General features: G+C 38.8%; 1 protein-coding gene across 10 annotated transcripts in view; it reads left to right on the forward strand.

Annotated features, from left to right (window-relative positions):
- lifra (LIF receptor subunit alpha a) overlaps nt 1-18640 on the forward strand; it is a 280918-nt gene that overhangs the window by 79455 nt on the left and 182823 nt on the right. The window contains exon 2 of one of the 10 annotated variants that reach the window (XM_069883781.1): nt 11701-12472. The exons of the other annotated variants lie outside the window; for them this stretch is intronic. Coding sequence (XP_069739882.1) covers nt 12451-12472 — 22 coding nt within the window. The 5' untranslated portion in view covers nt 11701-12450. The remainder of the gene's footprint in view (nt 1-11700; nt 12473-18640) is intronic. 10 annotated transcript variants of the gene reach the window in all.

Raw genomic sequence — 18640 nt, forward strand, 5'->3', positions numbered from 1 at the left:
TCTAATGGAATACATTTATTCATTTCTACATACCATTGTTGTATTCTCAAATTATCTTCCAATTTCCAGGTTGACATAATACATTTTTTTTGCTACGGCTAGAGCTATCTTAACAAATCTTTTTTGTGCACCATCCAAATCAATTCCAAATTCTTTATTTTTTATGTTACTTAGGAGGAAGATCTCTGGGTTTTTTGGTATATTGTTTTCTGTAATTTTATTTAATATATTTTTCTACTTTCTCACATGTCCAGACTGCATGAATTGTTGTTCCCATTTCTTTTTTACAACGAAAACATCTGTCAGATACTGTTGGGTCCCATTTATTTAACTTTTGAGGTGTAATGTATAACCTGTGTATCCAGTTATATTGTATCATATGTAACCTCGTATTTATTGTATTTCTCATCGTTCCAGAGCATAACTTCTCCCATGTTTCCTTCTTTATCTTAATATTTAAATCTTGTTCCCATTTTTGTTTAGTTTTACCATTTGTTTCCTCATTCTCCTTTTCTTGCAGTTTAATATACATATTTGTTATAAATCTTTTGATTGTCATTGTATCTGTAATCACATATTCAAAGTTACTTCCCTCTGGTAACCTCAGACTACTTCCTAATTTGTCCTTCAAGTAGGATCTCAATTGGTAATATGCCAACACTGTATCTTGAGTTATATTGTATTTATCTTTCATTTGTTCAAAGGATAATAATCTATTTCCTGAAAAACAATTTTCTATTCTTTTGATCCCTTTTTTCTCCCATTCTCTAAAGGAAAGGTTATCTATTGTAAAAGGGAGTAACTGATTTTGCGTCATTATTAGTTTTGGTAATTGGTAATTTGTTTTATTCCTTTCTACATTAATCTTCTTCCAACTATTGAGCAGATGATGTAATACTGGAGAACTCCTACGTTGTACCAATTTTTCATCCCATTTATATAATATGTGTTCAGGTATCTTTTCCCCTATTTTATCTAGTTCTAATCTAGTCCAATCTGGCTTTTCCCTTGTTTGATAAAAATCTGATAGGTATCTTAATTGTGCGGCTCTAATTTTTAAAGTTTGGCAATTGTAAGCCTCCTTGTTTATACCATTCTGTTAATTTATCTAGTGCTATCCTCGGTTTCCCCCCTTTCCATAAAAATGTCCTTATAATTTTCTTTAACTCCTTGAAGAATTTCTCTGTCAAGTGTATTGGCAATGCCTGAAATAGGTATAGTATCCTTGGGAAAATGTTCATTTTAATACAGTTTATCCTTCCTATTAGTGTTAGTGGTAAATCTTTCCAATGCTCTAAATCGCCCTGTAATTTTTTCATTAGTGGATAATAATTGAGTTTATATAGATGGCCGAGATTTTTATTCATTTGTATACCTAGGTATCTTATTGCTTGCATTTGCCATCTGAATGATGATTCCTTCTTAAATTTTGAGAAATCTGCATTATTCATTGGCATTGCTTCACTTTTATTTACGTTAATCTTGTAACCCGACACTTCTCCATATTCCTTCAATTTCTTATATAATTCTTTTATTGATAGTTCTGGTTCTGTTAAGTATACTATAACATCGTCCGCAAATAGACTGATTTTATATTCCTTGTCTTTTATTTTTATCCCTTTTATTTTATTTTCTGTTCTTATCAATTCTGCTAGTGGTTCTATAGCTAACGCGAGCAATAAGGGTGATATTGGGCATCCCTGCCTTGTTGATCTGCTTAAATTAAATAGCTTTGATATATATCCATTTACTGTCACTTTCGCCAATGGCCCCTTATATAATACTTTAGTCCAATTAATATACTTCTCTGGTAAACTGAACTTTTACAATACTTTGAATAAATAATTCCACTCTACTCTGTCAAAGGCCTTCTCTGCGTCTAAAGCAACTGCTACTGTTGGCACTTTATTCCCTTCAACTGCATGAATTAAGTTAATAAATTTACAAATATTGTCTGATGTCCGTCTTTTTTTAATAAATCCAGTTTGGTCTAGATTTACCATTTTAGGTACATAATCTGCTAATCTGTTTGCTAATAGTTTAGCTATTATCTTATAATCTGTGTTAAGTAACAGATGCGAGTGGATCTTTCCCTTGCTTTGGTATTACTGTAATTATTGCTGTTTTACATGAATCTGGTAAGCCTTGTGTTTTGTCAATCTGGTTGATTACTTCCAGGAGGGGAGGAATTAATAAATCTTTAAATGTTTTATAGAATTCTATTGGGAATCCATCCTCTCCTGGTGTTTTATTATTTGGTAGTTTTTTTATCATCTCTTGTATTTCTACTATTTCAAATGGTTCTGTTAATTTATTTTGTTCCTCTATTTGTAATTTTGGTAGTTCAATTTTAGTTAAAAATTCATCTATTTTGCCTTCTTTCCCTTCGTTTTCAGTTTGGTATAATTGTTCATAGAATTCTCTAAAGTTTTCCTTAATTTCTTTTGGATTATATGTAATTTGTTTGTCTTTTTTCCTTGATGCCAATACCATTTTCTTAGCTTGTTCTGTCTTAAGCAGCCATGCTAGAATTTTGTGCGTTTTTTCCCCTAGTTCATAATATTTCTGTTTTGTCTTCATTATATTCTTCTCCACCTTATATGTTTGTAGTGTTTCATATTTTATTTTTTTATCTGCCAATTCTCTTCTTTTTGTTGTATCTTCCTTCATTGCTAATTCTTTTTCTATATTTACTATTTCCCTTTCCAACTGTTCTATTTCCCGATTGTAGTCCTTCTTCATCTTGGTTACATAACTTATTATTTGCCCTCTAATGAACGCTTTCATTGCATCCCATAGTATAAACTTATCTTTCACTGATTCTGTATTTATTTCAAATTACATTTTAATTTCAATGAATTCTCTAAAATCCTGCCTTTTAAGTAGCATGGAGTTTAATCTCCATCTATATATTCTTGGAGGGATGTCCTCTAACTCTATTGTCAATATCAAGGGTGAATGGTCCGATAATATTCTAAGTTTGCACATTCTCCATGTATCTGTTTGGGTTCTCCCTGGGGGCTCTAGTTTCGTCCTACTGTCCGAAACGCACCAGGGTTGTAGGGTAATTGAGTGGCATGGGCTCGTGGGCCGAAATGGCCTGATACTGTGCTGTATGTCTAAATTTATAAATTTAAATTTATATACTTAATAAAACACTGGTTAGAGTCCATTTGCACTTCTGGCCACTTCACTATAGAAAGTAAATGACTGCCCTGGGGAGAGTGCAGAGGACGTTGCCCTGACTTTAGTAATGGATGAAAATGAACAGACTGGGCCTCTTTACATTGGAGAAAAGGATGCTGAGGTTGACCTACTAAAAGAGTACAAGATAATGAAAAGCATAGATAGTAAAACTTCTCTTTCCATGATAGGGGAGAGGCACAGTTTTAAGGTGAGAGGTAAAAGATTAAATGTATCTTTTTGCACAGAGAATGGTTGATGTCTAGAACACACTGTTGGAAGTAGTGGTTATGGAATCCTATACAAAAATGTATAGAATCCATCTTCACAGTCAGTGAAGATCGGTAAGAACTTCTCCACAATCTCTATCAGTACCAGAGCACTGCAGGGCTGTGTTTTTAGCCCCTTGCTTTACTACTCTACACCTCCGAATGTGTGGGTTGGTATGACAATAACACCATCTACAAATTTGCTGACGGGTTGTATAAAGGAAGGGGATGAGTCAGCGTACAGGATGGAAATTGGAAACTTTGCTGAATGATGCACCAACAACAGTGTCACCAAAACTAAAGAGCTGATTGTTGTCTTCAGAACAGGAGAGCCAGAGGAATGCAATCCAGTGATCACTGGGAAATCAGAGGTGGAGAAGATAAGTAAATTTAGGTCCTTGGGAATCACTATCTCAGAGGGTCTTTCCTGGACCCAACACACCAATGGCATTGTGAAGAAAGCATGCCAGCGCCTCTACTTCCTCAGGAGTTTATGGAGATTTGATATGATATTGGAAACCCTGGCAAATTTCTACAGAGGTGTGGTGGAAAGTGTGCTAACCGGCTGTATCATGGTATGGAAACACCAATGCCCCTGATCATAAAGCCCTCAAAAAGGTAGTGGACACAGCCCAGGACATCACAGGCAAATCCCTCTCCACTATTGAGTACATCTACAGCAGTGGTTCCCAACCTTTTACTTTCCACTCACATACCACTTTAAGTATTCCCAATGCCATAAGTGTTCTGCAATTAGTAAGGGATTGCTTAAGGTGGTCTGTGAGTAGGAAGCGAAGGTTGAGAATCACTGCTCTAGATCCAATTATTACTGAAATATTTTGCTTGAGAAAAATTCTCATTGGCCCATTTCCTTTGGAGTTATGAAACTGTGCACATAACGAATCAATTTGGAATGATTCAAACAGTGGTTTTCAACCTTTTTCTTTCTACCCACATCCCACCTTGAGCAATCCCTTATTAATCACAGAACACTGATGGCATAAAGTGGGATGAGAGTGGAAAGTAAAAGGTTGGGAACCACTGATCTACAGGGAACACTGCTATTGGAGAGCAGCAGCAATCATCAAAGATGCTCATCATCCACCCAGCACACTCTCTGTTCTCGCTGCTGTCATCAGGAAAGAGGTTTAGATGTGACAAGACTTGCACCCCCAGGTTCAGGAACAGCTGCAACCCCTCCACCATCAGACTCCTCAATGACAAACTCAAACAAAGACTCATTTTAGGACTCTGACATGTGTGCTTTATTGATTTTCTTTTTGTTGTCTTTGAATTGCAGTCAGTTTTTTTACCCATTCATTATCTATTTACAGTTCTTTGTTTACATGTTTAATTTTATTTTTGCACTACCAATTAGTGGTCATTCTGCCATGTCCGCAGGAAAAAGGAATCTTAGAGTTGTATGTACTCTAACAATAACTTTGAAATCTAAGTCTAATCTTTGAGGCAGTTAAAGAGACAAGCCACGAAAGGATACAGTCTGAATGCTGGCAAATGGGTTTAGTCAGGAAGAGAAAACAGGGAGGGTGCAGAAGGATGTAGCCAGTTGATGTAGTTTGCATGTTAGATGACATGTTAGATTACACTAAACTTGAATTTATTGCTGTGAATGACTGTGGAGGCTGTCATTGGGTATATTTAAGACTTGAGGCAGATAGTTTCTTGATTAAGAATGGAATCAAGTGTTATATGGAGAAGGTTGAAAGGAGAGTAGATCAGCCATGATGGTAGTTATCTGACTGCATCTAATCAGACCTGCCTTTCCATCGGTTGAGCTTGGTAAACAAGAAAGACCGCAGATGCTTGGAAAATGGAGCAGTGTAAAAATTGCTTGAGGTTTGTTACCATGCATGGATTTTATCTGACCCACTGGGTTCTTTCAGTGTTTTGTGTAGCTCAGTAAACACTTGATGTAGACAAATTAGGACAAAGAACATGTTTCAATTCAGTAAAACTATGATGTTCATAAAAGTGAGTGTTAATTTCAGTTTATCTGTTTGGAGGAAGTGAAAAAAAAGAGTAAATTAGAGACGGTAAAGAGAAAAAAATAGAATCTGTGAAGTTGAAAAGCTGGAATGCTGGAAAAACCCAGCAGATCTGGAATGCGTGGATTGGGATGTTTTTTGGGGGGCGAAGATGTGCAAGTTAAGTGGAAGACCTTCAAAGGTGAAATTTTGGGAGTACAGAGTTTGATGTTCCTATCAGGATTAAAGGCGAGGTTATCAGACCAAAGGGATATAGGGGATCAGGTTCTGGAAAAGAAGAGGACTAGAGCATGTAGAGGCAACACGGAGCAAGTGAGGAATTTGAGGAGTATAAAAAATTCAAGAAAAACCTCAAGAAAGAAATCAGGGAGGTTAAAAATTCACGAGGTTGATTTGGCCGACAATGTGAAGGAAAATCCTAGGGGTTTCTACAGGTATATTAAGAGCAAAAGGATGGTAAGGGTCAAAATTGGTCTCCTTGAAGATCACTGTGGTCGGCTTTGTATGGTGTCTAAAGAGATTGGGAAGATCTGAAATTTTTTTTTCATTAGTATACTCTCAAGAAATTGACACAGTCGTGGGAAGTAAAGGAAAACAAGCAGTGAGGTCATGGAAGCTATAGAGATTTAAAATGAGGAAAGGCTTGTTATCATAGAACACTACACCACAGAAACAGGCCCCTTTGGCCCTTCGAGTCTATGCTGAACTATTATTTTTGTCTCGTCTCACTGACTATGTACTGCATCCAGTATATAGCCCTCTGTACCTCACCCATCCATGAACCTTCTTAAATATTAAGATTGAGTCCGCATTCACCACATCACTCCCACCACTCTCTGTGTGAATAATTTCCCCCTAGTGTTCCCCCTAAACATTTCCCCTTTCACTCTTAACCCATGTCCTCTGATTTGTATCTCATCCACCCTCAGTGGAAAAAGCCCATCTACATTTACTCTGTCTATTCCCCTCATAATTTTAAATACCTCCATCAAACCTCCCCTCATTCTCTACGCTCTGTGGAATAAAGACCTAACCTGTTTAACATTTCCTTGCAACTCAGTTTCTGAAGTCCAGGCAACATCCTAGTAAAGCTTCTCTGCATGCTTTCTATCTTACTGATATCTTTCCTGTAGTTCAGTGACTAAAACTGCACATAATACTCCATATTTGGCCTCACAAATGTCTTATACAACTTTACCAGAACATTCCAGCTCCTCTACTCAATATTTTGAATTAGGAAGACCAATATGACAAAAGCTCTCTTTACAACCTTGTCCACCTATGATGCCACTTTCAGGGAATTATGTAACCATATTCCCAGGTCCTTCTGTTCTACTGCACTCCTCAGTGCCTACCACTCACTGTGTATGTCCTTTCTTGGTTTGTCCTTCCAAAATACAATTCCTAACTTGTTTGCATTAAATCTCATCTGCCATTTATCAAGCTGTTTTTCCATTTATCAGCCCAGATCCCTTCTGCAAGCTTTGAAAACCTTTTCTCTCCATATTTCCTCCATTCATAGTGTCATCTGCAAATGTGCTGATCCAATTGACCACATTCTCATCCAGATCATTGATATAGATGACAAACAACAATGGTCCCAGCACTGATCCCTGAGGCATACCACAAGTCACAGAGCTACAGTCTGAGAAGCAATCATCCACTACTACTCTCTGTTTTCTCCCATCCAGCCATTATCTAATTCAGTTCACTACTTCATCATAAATGTCTAGCGTCTGGACCTTCCTGACGAACCTCCCATGTGGGACGTCAAAGGCCATGTAGATAACATCTACAGCCTTTCCCCTTCATCAACTTTCCTGGTAACCTGACCAAACCCATGTTAATTATCCCTGATCAGTTTCTAGCTATCCAAATAATTGTGTATCTGAACTCAGAACAGCTTCCAATAATTTACCTATAACTGACATCAGGTTCACTGGCCTATAATTTCCAGGGTTACTTTTGGAGCCTTTTTTTTTTAAACAAAGGAACAACATGAGCATGGAATTGAGGGGTGAAGGACGCATGAGGGTGCTAATAGGGGTATATGACAGACCACCAAATGGCCAAGGAAATTAGAGGAACAAATTTGTAGGGAGATAACGTATATGTGTGAGAATCATAAGGTAGTGATCATGGGAAATTTTAACTTCTCTCACATTGATTGGGATACCCATACAGTTAGAGGGCTGGATGGGCTAGAGTTCGTTAAATGTGTTCAAGATTGTTTTCTAAATCAATTAGTAGAAGAACCGACTCGGGACGGTGTAATACTGGATCTCCTGTTAGGGAACGAGCTAGGTCAGGTAGAGGACATTAATGTTGGAGAACAAATTGGGTCTAGTGATCATAACTCTGTTAGTTTTAGGGTAGTTTTAGGGAAGAGCAAGGAGGGGCCTAAAGTTGAGATTCTGGATTGTAGAAGAGAAAATTTCAAAGGAATAAGAAAGGATTTGGGGAGTCTTGAGTGGGACAGGATATTTTCAGGTAAGGATGTAAATGAAAAATGGAGGATATTCAAAAAAGAAATTTTGAGGGTACAGAGTAGATATGTCCCAGTGAGGATCAAAGGAATGGCTGGAAGTCATAGGGAGGCTTGGTTTTCGAGGAATATTGGAAATTTGGTTAGGAGAAAAGGGGAGGTGTACAAGAGGTATAAAGAGCAGGGAGCTGAGAATTTGAAGGAGGACTACAAGGAGTATAGAAGGAATCTTAAGAAAGAAATTAGAAAGGCCAAAAAAAGGCACGAAGTGGCTATGGCAGACAGAGTAAAAATAAATCCAAAGGGTTTCTATAGGTACATTAAAAGTAAAAGATTAGTGAGGGATAAAATTGGACCCCTTGTAGATAGCGAGGGTAGGCTGAGTGAGAAGTCTGAGGAAATGGGGGAAATTTTAAATGATTTCTTTGCCTCGGTATTCACTAGGGAAAAAAATGTTGAACCAGTTGAAGTAAAGAAAAATAGTGGGGAGGTCATGAAGCATATAAGGATAACCGAGGAGGTAGTGATGTCTGTGTTGAAAAAGATAAAGGTGGATAAATCTCCGGGACTGGACAATATATTCCCAAGGACACTCAGGGAGGCTAGTGGACAGATAGTGGGGCCATTAACAGAAATATTTAGGATGTCACTGGCCACGGGGGTAGTGCCAAAGGATTGGAGGGTGGCACATGTGGTTCCTCTGTTTAAGAAAGGGTCCAAATGTAAACCTGGGAATTATAGGCCCGTGAGTCTGACGTCTGTGGTGGGCAAGTTGATGGAAAGTGTTCTGAGGGATGGTATTTACAAATTTTTGGAGGTACAGGGATTGATAGGGAGTAATCATCATGGTTTTGTCAGGGGTAGATCATGCTTGACAAACCTGATTGAGTTTTTCGAGGAGGTTACAAAAAAGGTTGATGAAGGGAAAGCTGTGGATGTTGTCTATTTAGACTTTAATAAAGCTTTTGACAAAGTTCCCCACAGGAGGTTAGGAAAAAAGGTGGAGGCATTAGGTATAAATAAGGAGATAGTGAAATGGATTCAGCAGTGGTTAGATGGAAGGTGTCAGAGAGTAGTGGTAGAAAATTGTTTGTCCAATTGGAGGCCGGTGACTAGTGGAGTTCCTCAGGGTTCGGTCCTGGGTCCACTATTGTTTGTTATATATATTAACGATCTGGAAGTAGGGGTGGAGAATTGGATAAGCAAGTTTGCGGATGATACAAAGATTGGTGGTGTTGTGGACAGTGAGGAAGATTACCGTAGATTAAAAGGTGATTTAGGAAGGCTGGAGGTGTGGGCTGAGAAATGGCTGATGGAATTTAATACCGATAAGTGTGAGGTGTTACATTTTGGAAAGGCAAATCTAAATAGGTCATATGCATTAAATGGTAGGCTATTGAGATGTGCAGAGCAACAAAGGGATTTAGGAGTTGTGGTAAATAGTACCCTCAAGGCTGATACTCAGGTAGATGGTGTGGTGAAGAAGGCATTTGGAATGTTGGCCTTCATAAATCGGAGTATTGAATTCAAGTGTAGGAGGTTATGATGAAATTGTACAAGGCATTGGTGAGACCAAATTTGGAGTACTGTGTACAGTTTTGGTCACCAAATTATAGGAAAGATATAAACAAAATAGAGAGAGTGCAGAGAAGGTTCACGAGAATGTTGACAGGATTTCAAGGTTTGGGTTACAGAGAAAGGTTGTGCAGACTAGGGCTTTTTTCTCTGGAGCATAGAAGATTGAGGGGGGACTTGATAGAGGTGTTTAAGATTTTAAAAGGGACAGAGAGTAAATGTGGATAGGCTTTTTTCAATTAGGAGTGGGGGAGATTCAAACTAGAGGGCATGGTTTAAGATTGAAGGGGGAAAATTATAAGGGGAACATGAGGGGAAATTTCTTTACGCAAAGGGTGGTAGGGATGTGGAATGAGCTTCCGGCAGACGTGGTTGAGGCGGTATCATTGATTACATTTAAGGAAAGACTGTATATTTACATGGAGAGGAGAGGACTGGAGGGGTATGGACTGGGTGCTGGTCAGTGGGATTAGGAGGGTGGGGATTTGTTACGGCATGGACTAGTAGGGCCGGACTGGCCTGTTCAGTGCTGTAAGTGGTTATATGGTTACCCTCCAAACCTCTGGCACCACCCCTGTGGCTAAGGACATTTTAAATATTTCTGCCAGAGCCCCTACAATTTCTAAACTAGCTTCCCTCAATGTCTGAGGGAATATCTTGTCAAGCCGTGGGGATTTATCCACCCTTATTTGCTTTAAGACAGCAAACCCTTCTTCCTCTTGAAGCTGTATAGGTTCCATGACCTCATTGCTTTTTTAACTTCCTTCCTACTCTTGTGCCCATTTCTTGAGTGAATACTGAGGAAAAAAAAACATTTAGGATGTCTCCTATCTCTTTTGGCTCCATACAAAGCCGACCACTCAGATCTTCAAGGGGACCAATTTTGTCCTTACCATCCTTTTGGTTTTAATATAATTATAGAAACCCTTAGGATTTCTCTTCATATTGTCTGCCAAAGCCACCTCATGTGCATTTCTTTCTTAAGGTTTTTCTTGCATTTTTTATACTCCTCAAATCTCTCACCTGCTCCATGTTGCATATACCTGACAGGAACATCAAACTCTGTACTCTCAAAATTTCACCTTTGATGTTATTCCCTTACATCTTGAGGCAGGTTGGTGTAGAAATTGCAGGTGTTCTAGCAGAAATATTTAAAATGTCTTTAGCCATGGGTATGGTGCCAGAGGATTGGTAGATAGCTCACATTGTTCCATTGTTTACTCCGAAAGTAACACTGGAAATTATAGGCCAGTGAGACTGATGACAGTACAGGTACATGATCCTTTATCCAGGCATCTAAAATCTGGAAAGCTCCAAAATCCAGCAAGTGGGGACCGGCGGTCGGGGGAGGTGGCCAAGGGACCAGCGGTCCGAGGAGGCGGCCGGGCGGTTGTGGGAGGCGGCCGAAGGACCGGAGTTGGGGGAGACAGTCGAGGGACCGCGGTTGGGGGAGACGGTCAAGGGACCGCGGTTGGGGGAGACGGCCGAGGGACCGGCGGGTGGGGGAGATGTCTGGGCGACCGAGGGACCACGGTTGGGGAAGACGGCTGGGCGACTGGAAGGGGGTGGGGGTGGATATGGCAGCACAATTCAGGTGGGCTTTCTGAAATCTGGAAAAATTCAAAATTTGGAACACACTGTCCCCCGAGGGTTCCGGATAAAGGATCATGTACCTGTAGTAGTAAATTATTGGCAGCTGTTCTAAGAGATTGGATATATAATTATTTGGACAGCCAGGGACTGGTTAGGGATAGTCAACATGGCTTTGTGTGAGGTAGGTCATGTTTAACCAAGCTTAGAATTTTTTTGTTGCGTTTACCAGGAAAGTTGACAAAGGAAAGGCTGTGGATATTGTCTACGTGGACTTTAGTAAGGCCTTTGACAAGGTCCCACATGAAAGGTTAGTCAGGATGGTTCAGATGCTCAGTATTCATGGTGAAGTAGTGAATTGGATTTGACAATAGGTGGATAGGAGAAGCCAGTGAGTAGTGATGGATGACTGCTTCTCAGACTAGAGGCCTGTGACTTGTGGTGTACCTCAGAGATCAGTGTTTGTCATCTATATCATTGATCTGGATGATGTGGTAAATTGGATCAGCAAATTTGCAGTTGACACAAAAAAATCCACTTTCAGATGGCCACAATACCTGACTGTAAAGCTGCACATTATTCTCCTGTGCAGGTGGCCATCTGAAACCGGAGAAGCTGGCCAGGAGGTCTCTACTTACCGAACCCTCCTCCAGGAGGTGTAATATCCTGCTTTGAGTATCGGTCCTGTTGCAGCTGAAAGCGGCCGGGCTGCCAGGGGTCGTCGTCGCAGTGACGTCATCAGCCATCGACTGTGTGAGCTTCATCGCCTGCAGCTATCTGAAGAGGAAGCAGGATTGCGGTTTGATGTGCTCGGTAACGAATTCCCTTTGTCTGTCAACCACTGCCGGTTAGGGAGGGCAACTCTGATCACAACACACCCTGGCGGCCCTGGTTCAGCGGCCGTTGCCCAGCCCCGCTCCTCCTGCCGGCACCGCATTTGTGTGACGTTCGACATTGTGTACTGCAGACACGGAGCGTGTAGATTTCCCGAGCTGTGCCAGACTCCAGGAGAACTGGGAATGCGATGAGAACTGATGGTTGCGTCACATCCCAAGCAGCTGATCACTGCAATTTGATGGACCTTCTCACCTTAAAGTTACAACACATCGTGTCCCTAAGCCTTTTTTAAAAAAATCGACAGACCCTTTGACAGCTCCGCTTCGGTGTTTGTTCCCCCGGACGGGTTAACTTCCTCATTCATCTCTGGTTGAATTCACTCCGTGAACCAGACAGACTCACCTCTGCAGCTTTAACGTGGGCTAAGAACGGCACTGAGTAACTCACTAACCATGGTCCTCCCAGTTACAGCCCGACGAATGAAGCTCAAGGGACTGAGAATTAAATGGGGCAATGCCTGTGTGATGGTAATATGGTTAAATTATTACATTAACCCAACAGTTCTGTTTACACGGATACTTAAATCAAAATGCTAAGGTTACGCAAAGAGAAGGGACTCGAGTCCTCCAGCCACTCCATTTACTATTCAATAAAGCACTTCAATATGAAACCAACTCACATACATTAGAATAGATTTTGCTCCACAAATAGACGTGTCGGAATGGCACTGACATTCAGTCATCATTCAGGACATTGCTCCACATTAACAAATATGGTTGTGCATTTGCATGTGATCAAACTTGGAAATAATTTTGATGGGGGAGGGGAGTATCAATATGGATTTTAAAATGTACTGTTTTTGGTAGTTCCTACTGACCAATCTGCACTTGTCCAGGGCTCAAGACGACTTTGCGGCACTCTCGGAGCTGCCTCTCCGCTCTGTTTTTCTGGGCTGCATCTTGCCAAGGTGGAGGATGGAGCCGGGTGACTTGGGGCAGATTTTTCGTCCATTCAATGCAGAACTCCTGCAAACATATCCAAGATGAACTTGTCCTCGCTAGGGGTGAGGTGGGTTGCGAAGGATCGCTCTATCTGGCAAAGAAATATGCGCTCACAATACAAGAAATTAGATGCTAAACAGGTTAGGACTTTGTTCCCTGGAGTATAGAAGAATGAGGGGAGATTTGATAGAGATATTTAAAATTATGAAGGGGGTAAAGAGTAAATGTAGATAGGCTATTTCCTCTGAGGGTAGGCAACATGCAAACCAGAGGAGATGAGTTATGAGTGAAAGGGGAAAGTTTAGGCCTATTTGTGCCCTGTAATGCTCTCTCATTCCAGATCAGCATGTGGAGGGAGAGGAGACACCATCACAGATAGATGACTTTGGACCAGAACTGGCTGTTCTAATGTAATCAAATAAGACTAGTTATCTGAAATAGATGAGTTCAGCATTGAGTCCTGCTAGCTATGATATACTGAGAAGACAAGGCACTGGATTTCAGTTTTTATTGAGCTTTGTGGGGTTGGTCTAAAGCAGGCATTCTCAATCTTTGGCCCCTTAAGAGTCAACGCAAAGTTTATGGGCCTCCTTCCCTATGAAGCTGCCAAGTTTAATTGGTTTCATCCGTACTTTCTTCCACCGACTACATAAAACACATTAAAAAAATTGTGATTTCAGTCCATGCTCACCTTGGATGTGTTGTGGCCCGCAAGGGTTTTGTGTGTGGTGGGGTGGGGGGGGGGGGGGGCGGGGGGGCAGGGTTGGGTTGGTGTACTGCTCCTGTTGAGAATGGCTGGTCTAGAGGGCCAAGGATGAGAATATCAGAGTGGGATGGAGTGGAAATTCAGGTCCACTCTTGCGCTGTGACCGAGGTGTTCTGCACATCAAAAAGGTTATTATAGTTTGTTGTAGGTGCAATATCATTCAGTGCTGTTAAAATTCTAAAACTAAACTGGGAAACACAAAATTTGTCTGAGATTAAGTACTTTTCTCATGTACAGGCAGTTTTTTGTGCATAGCCTCAGCCTTTGTTCGGAATGTGAACTTGATAATATTGTCCTGATGCCTTTGATTGTCTGGTCTTCTTTACTAAGGAAAAAAGAAGAGAATAATTCTCAAAATAATATTACTGAGAAACTATGAAGAAATCATATTGTTTCAAATGTTTGTTGAAAAATGATCAGATTGCGGGGATTTCCATCTCTTCCAGTCATGGACTAATTTGTTTGGCATGCAAAACTCATGAGGTCATATTTGAGGTACTCAGTAACATTGGTTTGTAATTAAATACAGAACTAATTGCTGGGGTTGGGCCAGATTTGGAAGCATTAATGGGACTTTTGGGGAGAGGGAAGATATTTAACACCTTGCATATCCAAGAGATATTGCAGTTTCATGTTTTAGAGGATAATTCACAGAGCAAGGTGTATGAAACAGCAATGTGATAAATTAACTGGTGGTCTTTTTAGTAATTCTTGGTTGAAGAGATTTTACAAAAAAAAATTACCTTAGATCCTCACAACTGAGAAACCTCAATTTAACCTCATTTGAAAGATATTACTGGGACTGGTGGTCTTGTTAGAAGAGGCTGGGACTTTTCTCACTGGAGTACAGGAGGCTGAAGTGTGATCTTGTAAGATCATAAGGGGCACAGGTGAGGGAAATATAATGTTTTTTTTAGAGAGAGGAAATCAAAAACAGGAGAAAGTTTTGAAAGGGATCCTTTTTCACACACAGTGATGTCGATATGTGGAAGTGTTGGGATGAGTACCATTACAATGTTTAAATTACATTTAGACAAGTATATGGAAGGTTTAGAGCATCCATCTCAACATTTTTTTTTGTTTTTGTCCCCTTTGGACTCGGCTCAATGTTTATGGGCCCCTTTCATGCGAAGCAGTCAAGTTTTGGTTTATTCCGTATTTCTCTCCTACCGGCTACATTTTAAAAAAATCAAAAATATTTATGTAATGTGAGGTGAAAAGACAAGACCTTTTTTTAAGTTTTATTTATTTGAAGAATCATTAGTAGTAATACAAAATACATTCCATAAAGAAAATTTTGTATCAGTATATATATTAAAAAAAAATTTTTAATTTCCCCCCCCCCCCCACCCCATCAGCCAACTCTCTTAAGGAGAGCTAAAAATATATAAACAGAAACTAAATCAAAATATATCTAAATGCACATATTCCAAATACGGTTACCACTTATTAACAAAAAAAGAATAATTGTCATGTATAACATAACAATTACAGCACGGAAACAGGCCATTAGGCCCTTCTAGTCTGCACCGAACCAAACACCCCTTTCTAGTCCCACCTCCCTGCATAATGCCCATAACCCTCCATCTTCTTCTCATCCATATACCTGTCCAACCTTTTCTTAAATAATACAATTGACTCCGCCGCCACTATTTCTCCCGGAAGATCATTCCACATGGCTACCACTCTCTGAGTAAAGAAGTTCCCCCTCATGTTACCTCTAAACCTCTGCCCCTTAATTCTTAACTCATGTCCTCTTGTTTTAATCTTTCCTCCTCTTAACGGAAATAGTCTATCCACATCCATTCTGTTTATCCCTTTCATAATCTTAAATACTTCTATCAAATCCCCTCTCAACCTTCTACACTCCAAAGAATAAAGACCCAATCTGTCCAATCTCTCCCCATACTCCAGATGCTTAAACCCAGGTAACATTCTGGTAAACCTTCTCTGCACTCTCTCCACTCTGTTTATATCCTTCCTATAATTAGGCGACCAGAACTGCACACAGAACTCCAAATTAGGCCGCACCAACGTCTTATACAATCTCAACATTACCTCCCAACTCCTATATTCCATGCAATGATTGATAAAGGCCAGCATACTAAAAGCCTCTTCACCACCCTATTCACGTGAGTTTCTACCTTCAGGGAACGATGTACCGTTACTCCTAAATCTTTCTACTCTTCTGTATTCCTCAATGCTCTCCCATTTGCCACGTATGTCCTATTCTGATTCTTCTTACCAAAATGAAGCACCTCACACAGATTATATGTAATTTTTTCCATAACAATATAAGCTTTCAATTCATTCTGCCACTGCATTATGTTAATCACTATATTATCTTTCCACGTACTTGCTACACATTTTCAAGTTACAGACAATGCTAAATATATAAATGCAATTTGAAATTTATCCAACCCTAATCTCCTTAAAGGAATCATTTAACCCATTAAAAAAATAGATGCATCTAATGGTAACTTAAAATTAACTTAATTTCATCCCAGAATGGTTGTAAATGCACACAAGACCAAACAGCATGTTCCAGTACATACACCACATCTAAAACAAAACTCCGAATTACAAAAACCATATTTTTTCAATTTCTCTGGTGTTAAATACAACTGATGTAGAAAATTATAATTAACCATTCCATCCCGCACATTCGTCAATTTAGTAACAATTTCATGACACATATCTGCCCAGTAGTCTTGAGAAAAAACAAAAGCTAAATCATTTTCCCATTTAAGCTTAGACTTCTCCCATTCTGACTTATCCATATTGTCTTGTAATACTTGGTACATAGCAGAAATATAACCCCTTTTTGGATAGTAGAAATCAAAGACTCGAATTCTGTCAATGCAGGTAAAATCATCTCTTTATCATACATATTTTTCACCAAAGATCGAAGTTGATAATAAACAAAGAATTTTCAGTAATATCAAAACGCTCTTTCAATTGATTGAAAGAAAGAAACTGTCCTTCTACAAAACAATCCTGTAATGTTTTTATACCCTTAGAATTCCAACTTTTTAAGTGACTATTAAACATTGAAAAAGAAATAAGCTGATTATTATATAGTGGAGTTAAAATTGACAATTTACCTTTTGATCCTAAAATTTTATTTTTTTAATCTATAATTTTAATAAATGTTTTAATATTGGCATATTGTATTCCCTCAACAAATTTACATTCAATCAAAATATAAATTGATACACTTCGACTTCAGAAATACAGGCCATTTCAACTTTAGCCCAACTTGGGGGATGGTCCAAATCCATCAATCTACTAATAAATTTCAACTGGGCTGCTTCATAATAATTTTGAAAATGAGGTAATTGAAGCCCACCTAACGCATACTTCCAAGTAAGTTTATTTAATGCTATCTGTAGTAATTTACCTTTCCATAAAAATTCTCTCGTAACTTGTATCCTGAAAGAAACTCGTTGAAAGAGAACACGGTATTGATTAAAATAAATATTGAATATGAGGAAAAATATTCATCTTAATACAATTAACTTGACCAATTAAAGTTAACGAAAGATCTTTCCACTTAATCAAATCTGCTTTAATCTTTTTTAATAATGGAACATAATTTAACTTGTATATAAAGATTGATACTCAGTATTTACAATTATTCCTAAATATTTAATCAGACCATTTCAGTTTTATAATATTTTTATACTCTGAATAATCTCCTTCTCCGACTGGTAAAAGTTCACTCTTATCCTAATTAACTTTATATCCAGATAATGTTCCATATTTTAATAAACATTCCCATAAATGTGGCAATGATTGTTCTGGGTTTGTTAAATATATCAAAACATCATCTGCAAAAAAATTAATCTTATACTCTTCATCCATAACTCTCATCCCTCTTTTCTGTTCATTCTACCTTATTGTTTGAACTAACGGTTCAATAGCCAATGCAAATAGAGCTGGTGACAATGGACAACCTTGTCGAGTTGAACACATCAATTTAAACGATGATGAAACTTGACCATTTGTCACCACCCTAGCAGTCGGGTTTGTATATAAAGCTTTACCCAACCAATAAAAAAAGGGCCAAATTTAAACTTCTCCAATACTATAAAGAAAAAAAATCCCATTCGACCCTATCGAAAGCTTTTTCCGCATCAAGCACAACCACCATTGTGTGGTTGGGCTGCTGTCAATATGCATTGACCAAACTAATCAATCGAAGAATATTATCTGAAGCATTTCTATTTTTAATAAAACCTGTTTGATCAACATGTATCAGTTTAGGTAAATACTTAGCAAGTTGATTTGCTAACACTTTTGCTATTATTTTATAATCAGTGTTCAATAAAGAAATAGGTCTATACGAAGATACTTTCAATGGGTGTCTATCTTTTTTCAGGATTACAGTAATTAAAGCACTAGAGCAAGATTCTGGTAACTCATGCTGTTCAGTCACTTGTTGTAATACCTCCTCAAACACAGAAGATAAATCTTCATTAAAAAGTTTTATAAAATTCCACCAAAAACCCATCATCGCCCGGTGACTTCCCATTGGGCATTTCCAACATAGCCGCCTTAATCTCTACTTCTGTAAATGGAGCTTCCAGATCCATAACATACTCCTCTTCTAAAGCTGATAACGTTAACTTAGATAAATAAGAATCAATAGAACCACTATCCTGTTTCCCCTCAGAAATATATAATTTTTTATAAAATGAACAAGAGTGGTCATCAATTTCCTGAGGTTTATAGGTAACTGTTGAATTCTTTTTTACAGCATTAATAGTCCGTGAAACCTGTTCCATCTTTAACTGTCATGCAAGTACCTTATGTGCCCTCTCACCCAACTCATAATAACGCTGCTTAGATCGATTAATTAAACATTCAAATTGATAAGTCTGCAACGTATTATAACACAATTTCAATTTAGTCAAAGCCACTTTTTT

The sequence above is a fragment of the Narcine bancroftii genome, chromosome 1 (assembly GCF_036971445.1).
Source record: "Narcine bancroftii isolate sNarBan1 chromosome 1, sNarBan1.hap1, whole genome shotgun sequence".
NCBI lineage: Eukaryota > Metazoa > Chordata > Chondrichthyes > Torpediniformes > Narcinidae > Narcine > Narcine bancroftii.